Source organism: Somniosus microcephalus, chromosome 19 (assembly GCF_052327205.1).
Source record: "Somniosus microcephalus isolate GS21.2 chromosome 19, FLI_Smic_1.0, whole genome shotgun sequence".
Taxonomy (NCBI): domain Eukaryota; kingdom Metazoa; phylum Chordata; class Chondrichthyes; order Squaliformes; family Somniosidae; genus Somniosus; species Somniosus microcephalus.
The window spans coordinates 35,433,468-35,446,537 of NC_141005.1; the positions used below are offsets into that span (position 1 = coordinate 35,433,468).

At 43.2% G+C, this 13,070-nt stretch overlaps 1 protein-coding gene across 2 annotated transcripts in view; it reads right to left on the reverse strand.

Annotated features, from left to right (window-relative positions):
• rasal1a (RAS protein activator like 1a (GAP1 like)) overlaps window positions 1-13,070 on the reverse strand; it is a 301,463-nt gene that overhangs the window by 212,147 nt on the left and 76,246 nt on the right. For both annotated transcript variants that reach the window (XM_085961524.1, XM_085961525.1), the window contains exon 5: window positions 8,189-8,318. In XM_085961524.1, the coding sequence (XP_085817650.1) occupies window positions 8,189-8,318 (130 nt within the window). The remainder of the gene's footprint in view (window positions 1-8,188; window positions 8,319-13,070) is intronic.

Here is a 13,070-nt window from a genome sequence, read left to right on the forward strand (position 1 = left end):
ACTGTAGCATGTGGCAGTGAAAACTATTTTTCACAACCACACAGGCAATTTTTAGCATTTGCAGTGGGCCTTATAAACACAACATAACATTATCTATAATTTTTATGATCACAGATCCTCCTCCAAAGTGTGTCGTGTGCCGAGTACACCCACATAGTCAATATTGGTTATAAACCTTAGTATAAATATATATAATCTTCAATAATCCTTCAGCTCAACTAACAAAATTAGTGCTGAAGAGTGTTTTATACCCTTCATGTGACCTTTCACCCACTGAAATGAAAAAGATCAATTTTTGGTTGTTTATTTGCAAGTGGATTTAATTTTAGTCTCCCAAGATATACTGGGATTAAATTCCGTTCCATATCTTGGCGTGAAATACAAACGCTGTGCTGATATTTAAGGCGATACTAATTTCAGGAGTTGGTTCTTGACCAAAAGCTCATGCCACAAACCCAGGCGATTGTCATAAAGCTGCTAAAATGCCAGAGGTGCTGAACAACAACAACTTGTGGGAGAAGTTCAACTCATGGCTATCCGATCTGCACCTGAATTACGGGCGACCATGAATTGAAAATCGTGGGTGGGGGGGGGGGGGGGTGGCGGTGCAGGGAGAAAGGGGTACATCAGACACCCCATTGATGGCGAAGGCCCGCCTGATGCCATATTCGGAGGGGGGGGGGGCGGAAGCTGAAACCAGCATAAAGCTGCTTTACTGTGAAAATCAGGGTCCTACATCAATTGTAGACAATGATGTAAAATTCAGGTTCAAATGGGCGGAGTTGTACCTGGTCTCGAATGGCCTAACCAATGGTCCTTTAATTAGAGGCATTGGAGGACTAGGAGCCAACGTAGGTCAGCAAGGACAGGAAAGTATTGGAATAGTTGAGTTTGCTATTGACAAAGGTATGGTTGAAGGTTTTAGCAGCATACGGTCTGAAACAGGTGTAGAGGCAGCTGTTGTTAGGAGATGCAAGTAAGTGGTCTTTGTGATGAAGAGGATATGGAGTTGGAATCGCATTTCAAGGTCAAATAGGATGTTGAGGTTGCAAACAGTCTTATTCAACCTGAGACAGTAGCTGGGGAGACATCAGAATCAGTGGTGAGGGTACAGGGTTTGTGACGGGAGCCAAAGATGATGGTTTTGGTCTTCCTAATGTCTAACTGGAGGAAATTGCTACTCATCCAGGACTGAATGTCTGACAAGCAATCTGACAACACAGAGGCAGTGGAGGGGTTGAGAGAGGTGGTGGTGAAGTTATATAAGAAGCTGTCCAAAAATAAGGTGTTAGGATATCGCCAAGTCAAACTCGCAACAGGAAATTACAACTTTGTTGTTTGAATTGCAAAGAGTTCTTTTAATTGAGGCCATCAAGAAATGGTTGAGCTAAAGGTTGCCTTGCTTTGTTTTGCAGTGCAGATAATTTTGGTCAGTACATGTACTCTGCATTAACATAATAAATTGCAATCGCCAAAAAAATTCTGAATAAATTTGTAGTCTCACACAAGGATATTTAATACTCAAATAGCTATGCTGTGAAATACATTTGATTTTATATTCCTTTGCATTACTGTAGTAACATTAAAAAGCGAACTGACCCCAAAATCTGTTGTACCTCTGGGCCAGTAAATTTATCACATAAGGAGAAATTAGGGCAGGCTTGGTCAAAGAGGTAGGTTTTAAGGAACGTCTTAAAGGAGGAAAGAGAGGTAGAAAGGCGGAGAGGTTTAGGCAGGGAATTCTAGAGCTTAGGGCCTAGGCAATTTAATGGATAATAAGAAAATGGCAGACTTGTTAAATGAATACTTTGTACAGGAAACTTTGTGCTATCCGGCACCGATGGGACCGAGCTGTTGCCGTTAGATCAAAACTGCCGGACAAACCAGCGCTAATGTTGAAACATACGGAGATTTTGAGCTCCGTATCTGGCAACAAACCCTGTTGCTTAGCAACAGCTTCTAAACAGTTGGCTGTAGCTTGCAAGCGTCTCTGTAGCTTAGCATCAGCTTCAGCGAGACCTTGCAGAGCTTGACTGTTGAGAAAAAAGCAACGAAAAGAAAAAAAACCTAATGAAACGGCTCCTGATTTTTGCCAGTGGCTCGAGCTTGCCGGACATTTAGCCTCCGGATAACACAAAGTTTCCTGTATCTGTTTTCACAACGATAGAAGAGGACAAAATACCAGCGGTACAAAGGAACCTAAAAATAAGTCAAGTGGAGGAACTTCGTGGATTAATACAAGAAAAAAAGGTAATGGAGAAAATAACAAGACTTAAGATAGCCAAATCTCTAGTTATTGATAGTTTCCACCCCAGGGTATTAAAAACAAGTGAGAAATTGAACATACATTACTTATATTTTTCCAAAGCTCTCTAGATTCAGGAATTGTGTCTTTGGATTGGAAAATTGCAAATGTCATTATTTAAGAAGAGAGGGAAAGAGAAACCAGGTAACTACAGACCTGTCAGTTTATCATCAATTGTGGGGAAGTTACTGAAATCTATCATTAGAGACAGAGGCCGTGAACCTGGAGGCAGGTTCCCGTCCCGCTGCCGGCTCCTGCCGACCTGCTGACACAATTTTTCGTTAATTGGGCTAGTTAAGCCCGTCGTGTTCTTTTGGAGGGAGTCAGAGGATGTTGGGAGATCCTCTACCCATCTGATGGAAGAAGGAAACCTCCTCAGCAGACAAAGGCAGCCTGGCTGTGAATAGCTGAGGAGGTCAATGCCAGGTCTGTGTATAGACGCACCTAGGTCCAATGCAGGAAAAGGTTCAATGATCTCCTGCGTTCTGGAAAAGAGAGTATAAAAGCTCACTTACCTTAATTCTGCTGTGCCTGTCATCACATCCTCATCATTCTGCATTGCTAACCCTACTCCTGCACATACTGACTCAACCTAACATCCCTTGCACTATCCCCCATCCCTCTCTCCCTATGCACAGATTCACTTCCCCATCTTACTATGCACCCCTCACATCCACCCTCAAGGTTATGCGCTGACAACAACTAACAACTCAAAAGGAGGAAACTTCATTATGGGAACCCACTCCTTCACAGTCTCCATCTAAACATCTATCCTACCCATTCTTTACACTCATTCCATCACTCTTACTGAAACTCCACTTCTTTCCCTCATTGCAGGAAAAGACAGTCCACAATAAGAGGGAGAGGGAGAGAACACCATCCTTATCACAGCTGACCAATGCTGAGGAGGCCGCTCTGGAAATTGTGGGATCAGGGAAACAGCTCGAAGTGGGGGACGGAGAGACAGGCTCAGTTGAACAGCCTGGGACAGAATGCTTCCCATCCATCTTATTTGGCTTTCATGAGTGACACATATGGCATCTGATGTCATTAGAAATGGAATGCTCATCATGTGCACAATGGGATGTGTCTGCAGTCTACATATCAAATGTCTAACTCATGTCTTTCCTCTCCCACAGGACCATCAAGAGCCCCCTCCCTACTGCCCAGGAGGAAGAGCTGGAGGACTCCTCAGGGAATGCTGCATCCTCTGAGGTAGCAGCGTCAGCAGAAATGATCGCATCCAGCACCAGCGCAGTGACGCACACCACGGTGGGTTGTTGGCGAGTTAGAGTAGTGTTGTCACCTGGTGTATCACAATGCACGAGTGAGCAAGAGCAGCTGGTGGAGACAGGGACAGCAGAGGAGAGTCCTCGTCGGAGGCCGCAGGACGCTCCTAGCTCTGCTCAGCTGCATGTAAACACTGAGCCTCGGGGGCCATCCAGAAAGAGAGCGGTGCTGGAGTTTCAGGACCAAATGCAGGAGGCTCTAACTGGGTTTGCAACCACGATGACTGCGAATGTGCAGAGAATGGAGGAGTCCATCTCAAACATGAGCAATGCCGTTGTGCACACAATAGCAAATGTAGGTTCCGCCATGGAAAGGATGGCAACCTCCATGGAGGACATAAATCACCAGACTCAAATGAACATGGTGACTCTTCTAAATAGATGGTCAGCTATGGAGGATAGATGGGCATCTATCGTGGAGAGGAACCAGAGGTACATGGACGTCCCCATTAAGAGGACTGTCAGTACAGAGATGGGTCCTCATGACCCCACTGATGTCCAGCTACTTGCTAGCAGAAAAGTGTGGGTGGCCCATGAGAGGGATGATGGTGGGAGGCGACATGCAAGTGCTCCAACCTCCATCCCCTTGCCAACCCCTTGGTCAGAGCCCCCAGATGACTGCCAGAGCAGTGATGGCCGAGTCTGCCCCTGTGCAGCTGCAGGAGGAGCAGCCTTTGGCGGGGCCTTCAAAGACTCCAAAACCCAGAGGATAACCGCCAAAGATGTCTAGGCAGGCGCAGCAAGGAAGTGAGCAGGCTGTCTCTACATCTGCTGAAGTCACAGGGTAGCACAACGTAGAAGCATGTGTAAGAGAAAGATGACACATAAATTATTACAAGGGTACTCACTTGGATGTTCAGATAGAATTCAATGTTAAGTTTCTGTTCTTTTATTATGTTGGAATAAATTAATCTTGTATGAACATTTGACATCGTTGCCATTTGTGTGAGCCCAATTTGTGGTGGCACAGTGAAGGGTGAGGGCGCCTTTTATGTCCAGCAATGTAGGTGACAGTGGATATAGAGTTAACACCAGATACTTACAGCCTCAAGACAGTCTCCCAAATCGTGAAATCAGCAACATCTGACAGCTGAAATTGAGCAGATTTGAGAGTGCAGTTTTTAGACTGCAGTTGCAGCTGTGAAGCTTCCAGCTCGTTGGTCTTCCCGACACACTTACCTGGCATGATCTCCGAACGCCATGAAACCTGAATCAAATGTTGGAAAATTGCAAAAGGCTCTCAAAATTGAAGTTAATAAGCACTTAACAAGGAGTTAAGTGCCTTAAATCCCTTACCTGCCGCTTGGTGTCAGGTCTGTTGTGAAATCACAGACCCGACACTCTTGAAACTCACATGGAGGTGGGTTCGCGGTGGGTTTCCGACCTTTGCAACTTTAACACCTGACCCGCCTCCGAGCCCGCCCCCTAAGCGCCAGCAAAATCGCGGCCAGAGTGACTGAGCACTTGAACAATTGTGACATGAGGTAGTAAATGATTGGGAGGTAGGAGACAGGGAGATGGGGATAAAGGATTTGATCTGATTGGCGGGATGTGACAAGTGGTATTCCTCAGGAGGATCTGTACTAGTGTCTCAGCTTTTCACCATATATAATAATTACTTAGATGAAGGAATAGAGAGTTCTATATGTAAGTTTGCAAATGAAACTAAATTGGGAGGTACAGTAAGTTGTGTAGATGGGAGAGGAAGTTACAAAGGGATATAAACAGATTAAGCTAGTGGGCAAAACTTTGGCAAATGGAGTTCAATGTGGGGACGTGTGAGGTCAACTGCTTTAGATCTGAGAAAGACAAATCTGAATATTATCTTAATGCTGAGACACTAGGAGTTGTGGAGGAGCAAAGGGATTTAGGTGTCCATGTACACAAATCACTAAAAGCTCGTGCACAGGTACAAAAAGCGATCAAAAAGGCTAACGGAATGTTGGTCTTTATCTCAAGGGGATTGGAATCAAAAGTGAGGAAGTGATGCTTCAGTTGTACAGAGTCTTGGTCAGACCCTATCTGGAAAACAGTTTTGGGCCTTGCACCTCAGGAAAGATATATTGGTCTTGGAGGAGGTGCAGTGCAGCTTCACCAGAATGAGTCCAGAGCTTAAAGGGTTAAATTACGAGGACAAGTTGCATAAAAGTAGCTTGTATTCCCTTGAGTTTCAAAAGTTGAAGGGTGAGATATTTAAAATCATTAAGGGATTCTATAGGGTAGATATAGAGAAATAATTTCCTGTGGTGGGGGAATCCAGAACAAGAGGGCAGGCGTAAAGCAGGCCACAGGCACACTGTTTCCCAGGGCTAATGATTTCATCATGTTCCCCATGGACCCTAAGAGCCAGCAGGAAAGGTCTGTGGGGTTTGCAGCTACTGTAGGATTCCCACCAGTGCAGGGTGCCATCGGCAGCGCATATTCTTCACACAGCAATTTTTGCCTTTTGCTCAGAACATGCTTTGTGCATTTACATACATACACCTCAAAGTGCCTTTGTTTATTTAGCAATCTAACTTTTTTAATGAAAAAAAAGCAAAATGCTGCCGATGCTGGAAATCTGAAACAAGACTACAGATAACAAAAGAGCACAATTCCTGGCTTATACTATCAATGATTTAGCAGCTGATCTGAAAACATTGCTCTTCCCTTAGAGCCACTAATTCATTTGGACTCAAATATATTCTGTTGTGTTCGACATCACTTTCTTCCTCTGCGGCAGTACATTGGTGCACTAAATGTACATTCAGGAGATACTGTTGACAGAAAGGCTCTAAATCACTGGTATTGTTTAGAGCAGTTGAATGATGGTCAGTATGCCACCATAAATCAACTGGTTAAGTGCATTATTAGCCCCCCTTCATTAAGCATTGAAGTGGTGCTGAATTAACTAGCAAATGGATACAATTCAGGTCATTAATGCCGAGAGGAAAATGTAAAACTCTGTTGAAACTGTTGCCAGCAGAAAAATCTTCCATTTTCACATGCAGTATAGAAGATGTCATTAGGTCCTATAAATATTCAGAATGTGAGTTGACCTCATAATTCACAGGTTCGACAGAGTTACAAGTGAATTGTGAAGACCGACTTACATGATTAATATTTATGATATTCACTGAGTCGCGGCCAGATAATCCTAATGATGGAAAGTTCAGAATTCATAAAGTGCAATAAAAAAAAATCACAATTTTATAGCACCTATAAGAGAGATTTACTTATGCCGAGTGCAGATGACTTCCCATTTATCTAAAGCTGCTTTTATACTGTGTCAGGACCGTGCTGTTGTCACTGATTTTCCAACGCACCGGTCTCATACAGCCAGCTGCAACCTAAAAGTAATCTCACTAAGGCCAGCAGGGGAAGAAAGTGACTCTTCCTGGTCAACGGCTTCAACGAATCCTGGAGTTACATTTGGGTTGCTTCCAGCCGCATGAGATCTTCACATCGGCTACCGATACTACTAATGTGGGTCTCAGTGCTCAAAAACAAGCAGTTGAGGATGTGGGCTGAAGGTAGATTGGTCCAAGAATATCTTGCTGTAAATCTCCTTCACTCTCTATTCAATTTACTATGTCAGATTTTGCATCTCAAAATGTTTCTCTCATTCAGAGGTTTTTATCTTTTAATATTTTTTGATTTCACCTTGGCTTCATGCTCATGTCCATAATATGATGCGGTCAATAAATGGCAAGGACGATTGGAAAAGCTGATAAAAATTGGATTCCTCAGAAAAGCCTGTTGGCGCTCAAGCACAATCTCTCCAAGTCTTTCTGTGCTCCCAGTAATCACTATGATCAAACTTGTGAGACCCCTGTCTTAATAACAGTGCATCCTGCTATGCGAAACCAATGATTATACAATTCAGTCCACCCCAATAATTAAAAAGGATAATATGTTTAAAATATTCCTGGCTGCCATTTTTATGGGTTGCTGTTCACATTAAATATAGCACCATGTAAATTGTGTTCCAGTACAGCCAAGTCTTAAGCCCTTATATCAACAACACGAACTTGCATTTAGATAGTGCCTTTAACATAGAAAAATGACCCTAGACATTTCACAGAGGCATAATCAAAAATATGGACAACAAGCCAAAGAAGGAGATATTAAGGGAGTAACCAACAGTCTGCTCAAAGGGGTAGGTTTAAAGGTTGGTCTTAAAGGAGGAGAGAGAGGTGGAAAGGCGGCGATATTTAGGGAGGAAATTCCAGAGTGTGGGCCCTAAACGGCTGAAGGGACGACCACCATTGGTGTGGAGATGGGAAGGGGGGCACATAAAGACATATCACAATACAGTGCAACATCAACTCTAAATCAGCCTTTAAATAATGAACAAAAATACATTTTTTACTCCATAATAAAATGATTATCTGATTGAGTTAGCATTTTAAACTAGAAAATAATCTATGTAAAAAGTGTGTTGTGCAAAGAATATTTCATATGAGGACATTCTTTCAAAATACTTAAACTGAAGTAGTTAAATTGTGGAATGGCACAACAGTAATTGAACATGATATTATGTGCAACAGAGATATGTGGGAGGGCCTTCTCTTTATTGCAGATGCTCCTCCTTTACAGATCAACTTCCTCTCACCTGGCTTCAATAAGCTGGCATCTAACCGCCTTTGTGTTCCGGTCTTGGAGTATCTCTAAGCCCAGGTGTATCTCTCCTTGAATCTCTTCATCTGGGTTAATCCGGGTCAGATTTATCCAGTTGTCAATACCTAGAAGAGTATTAGCTCCTATTATGACACACATACTTAAAATATAAAAAACAAGCTGGACAACAGCCAAAGTGCAAAACTTTGAAATTCTACCAAGTACAGGAAACTTTGTGATATCCGGCACCGACGGGACCGGTGTGTTGCCGATCTATCAAAACTGCCGGACATACAAAGTTAATGTTGAAGCATACGGAGGTTTTCATCTCCGTATCTGACAACAAACACTGTTGCTTAGCAACAGCTTCTAAAGAGTCCGCTGCAGCTGCAAGCGTCTCTAGCTGAAGCTGTTGCTATAGCTACAGACCTTGCAGTGCCTGACTGGGGAAAAAAAAGAACGAGAACTAAAAAAACTTATAGAAAACGGCTCCTGATTTTTGCCGTTAGATCAAGTATTCCGGACATACAACCTCCGGATAAACCAAAGTTTCCTGTACTATATTTAAAGAACAACTCTCTTCCATTGTCATTTTTTTTTCGTAATGTGGATATCTTTTCTCTGATCCATCCTTTTAACTGTGCTCATTATGTCTTATCAGAATTTTCCTTCGGGAGATGAAGTAAAGTCCACAGTGGGTAAATCGTACATGGTCTATGGAGGAGCCTTTCTGTGCCCAAGGTGGTGCTTACACCTGCTTGGCTCATGTAAATGATGTGCCGTCCCAGTGAAGCTACAAACCCTTGGCAAGGTCAGTGCTGGAGAGGACTGTCAGGCATGAGGCATTTTGGGGCCTACACATTTCATTTATATACACGTGATTGTAAGGTTGAAAGCCGTGTACATGGATGCTGTATGGAAAGATAATAATTCTTTCAATTCTGTCAAGTGCTATTGTTTTCTGTTCTTAGATAAATCAAAAATCTTGGTAGAACTGCCCCCCCCCCACCTCACATTCCCAATCAGAACACCCCCTCCACTCACAGGTTGACACCGCTCCCCCCCCCCCCCGCCCCACTATTCACAGTGAGAATCTTCCCCCATTAACAGTCAACATCCTCCCCTATTCAGAGTCAGAATCCCTCTATTCACAGTCAGCATCAGCCGCCATTCAGTCAGAATCCTCCCCCATTCACAATTCAACGGACAAATATTTCACCAGTTACTACATGTTAGATTAAATTAATGTCTTCATGTGATTGGGAGTCTCCTTTGTTGCACCTCCAGTTCAGTGCAATCAGTTGGAATGATAAGGAAAGGCCATAAAGGTCTTAAGCTCTAGAGGCAGATCCGAAGCGTTGTTACATATTATACTCAACCCTAATGCAGCTGGTGTCTGATCTTATCTAAGTACTGTATTGTTTCATTTCACTTCAATTTAACTCAGTTATATATTCTTTTATCATTAAACATTTTAGACTTCTAACCTTTTATATTCTGAATACTGCACATTGCTGAATGCCGACTGATAATACAGCCTCTTTTCAAATCTTTCACAACCTAAAATCAGGCATCAGGAGGTGGCTGTCTCCTTCTCCAGCAAGCAAGTCAAGATTGCCATATTAATAATGCTGCACCATATAAATCTGTTAGAACTGACAGAGTCATCACACATTACTCACCAGCTATATCTGAAATGGATATTTGTTCCTTTTTAAAAAAAAAGATTTGTTTTATTTGATTTTTTTTTAAATTGGCAGGCAAAAATGCTATGAATGCTACCTACAAAATGGTGCACCTGCCATTTATTGGGATAGAACCCAGGACAAGGTATATTAAAGGCAAAATGTATTTCTTAATACTTATTTTGATTCAAAGTAACTGGATTGTTAACTCATCTGTAATGCAGATGGGGCATTATGGCCAGTTCTCCTGTTCCAGCGCCTAGGGCTATTGGATCACCCGGGCGCAGTAAATGGATGAAAATCAGGCAGGAGGAGCACACGACCATAATGGAGCTCACCCAATTTTCGCTCCATTTAAATTAATGAATGGAAAAATCAGATGGGCTTCCTTACAGTCCAATACGTCCAGAGCAAAACTGTGAAAAACTACCCTTGTGTCTCAAAGTATCTAGAGTGCATTTGCAATACTACAGGAAACTCTCATTTAACCAGCACAATTCTCACTCCGAAAACGACAGTACAGGAAACTTTGTGCTATCCGGCACTGATGGGACCGAGCTGTTGCCGTTCCCTCAAAACTGCCGGACACTCCAGCGCTAATGTTGAAAGATACAGAAGCTTCTGAGCTCCATATCTGTCAACAAACCCTTTAAACAGTCCAGGCATCTCTGTAGCTTAGCAACAGCTTCAGCAGACCTTGCAGAGCTTGACTGTTGAGGAAAAAAGCAACGAGAAGAAAAAAGACCTAACAAAAACGGCACCTGATTTTTGCCGGTGGCTCGAGCATTCCGGACAGTTAGCCTCCAGATAACACAAAGTTTCCTGTATACAGTCGTTTATAAGTTTTGTTTTACTGTTAAGTAATTAAAGAGTTATGGATTACCCTCAACTGGCATTACTGTACTTAATCAAGCATCTTCCACCATCCATTTAACACAACATTCTGTAGGTGAGTACCCAATTATACTGCACATTTCTTGATTTTTTTATTTTTGTTTGTTAAAAATAGCCTCGGTAGATATACCTCTCCGTTATCCGGAATTTTTATCAACCGGCACCATCCCGGTCCCGTCGGTGCCAGATACCAAAGAGTTTCCTGTAATCATACATAGTTCCCATTTACTCAGCAAGATGAAGTTGCGTTTGTTCATTCAGTTCAGATAATGTTTAAAGCCCAAGCTAAGTTCTTACACTGTTGATATTTAATCCTATTGTTATCATTACAATAAAGGCCGGAATTTCACACATGGCAGTAAGCCACTAGAATTGGGGAATATTTTTTCCTCATGGCAGCAGCCACCAACAGGGTTCAGATTTCCTCATAGGGAAGGTAAACACCAACATGGACGGGTTGAGCCGAATGGCCCATTTCCATGTTGTAACTTATATGTTTTTCAATGTATGTATTTCCTAATTCCCTCTAATGCTAAGCTCCAAGATAGCAGCTGGATAGGCCAATAGGACAGTGGAACAACTAACTTGCTAGTTGATCTTTCTTTTTTAAAGATAAAGAAGTGGTGAAGCAAAATCCTCTGCCGTTCTCGCTTTTTATTTTGCTTTTCCACTTGCCGTAAAGGGGTGTGCCTCTCAGAGGTCAGACTCCAGCAGGATCGCCAAACCGCATTCAGTGGAGAAAGAAAAAAAATCTTCTTTAAGTTATAAACTAGCCCTCACTTTTGCTGACTATTCCAATCACAGAATACAACCACAGAAAAATCTAAAGGCTGATTGATTGAAATTTAAATATTTAAATGTCCATGAGAAAAAAAGCTGTTGAAAGTGACAGTCTGTGGGTATGACTCCACTGGCTGGAATCATACCTAGCACAAAGGAAGATGGTTGTGGTGATTGAAGGTCAATCATCACAGCCCCAGGACATCGCTGCAGGAGTTCCTCAGGGCAGTGTCCTAGGCCCAACCATCTTCAGCTGCTTCATCAATGACCTTCCCTCCAAACATAAGGTCAGAAATGGGGATGTTCGCTAATGACTGAACAGTGTTCAGTGCCATTCACAACTCCTCAGATAATGAAGCAGTCCATGCCCGCCTGCAACAAGACCTGGACGATGTTCAGGCTTGGGCTGATAAGTAGCAGGTAACATTCACGCCACAGAAGTGCCAGGCAATGACTATCTCCAAAAAGCGAGAGTCTAACCACCGCCCCTTGACATTCAATGGCATTACCATCACTTAGTCTCCCACCATCAACATCCTGGGGGTCACCATTGACCAGAAACTTAACTGGACCAGCCACATAAATACTGTGCCAACAAGAGCAGGTCAGAGGCTAGGTATTCTGTGGCGAGTGTCTCAGCCCCTGACTCCCCAAAGCCTTTCTACTATCTACAATGCACAAGTAAGGAGTGTGATGGAATACTCTTCACTTGCCTGGGTGAGTGCAGCTCCAACAACACTCAAGAAGCTCGACACCATCCAGGACAAAGCAGCCCGCTTGATTGGCACCCCATCTACCACCTTAAATATTCACTCCCTCCACCACCGGCGTAACGTGGCTGCAGTGTGTACCATCTACAAAATGCACAGCAGCAACTTGCCAAGGCTTCTTTGGCAGCACCTCCCAAACGTGCGACCTCTTCCACCTAGAAGGACAATGGCAGCAGGCGCATGGGAACACCACCACCTCCAAGTTCCCCTCCAAGTCACACACCATCTTAACTTAGAAGTATATCACCGATCCTTCATCGTCGCTGGGTCAAAATCCTGGAACTCCCTCCCTAACAGCACTGTGGGAGCATCTTCACCACACGGACTGCAGCGGTTCAAGAAGGCGGCTCACCACCACCTTCTCAAGGTCAATTAGGGATGGGCAATAAATGCTGGCCTTGCCAGCGAAGCCCACATCCCATAAATGAATTTAAAAAAAATCTCCAATCGAAGTCTGCTTCTACTCAGCAAGAGGACATCCAACCCTATGTGGTTAACCCAATGCTTTGTGCAAATGCAGTTTTGTTCAATAGTTTGCACATCAATTATTTCCTTTTTTATGTGCAGTGCATCTTCTTTTAAGAAAGAAAGACTTGCATTTATATAGCGCCTTTCACGATCTCAGGACGTCCCAAAGTGCTTTATAGCCAATTACATACTTTTGAAGTGTAGTCACGGTTGTAATATAGGAAACACAGCAGCCAATTTGCACACAGCAAGCTCCCACAAACTGCAATGTGATAATGAC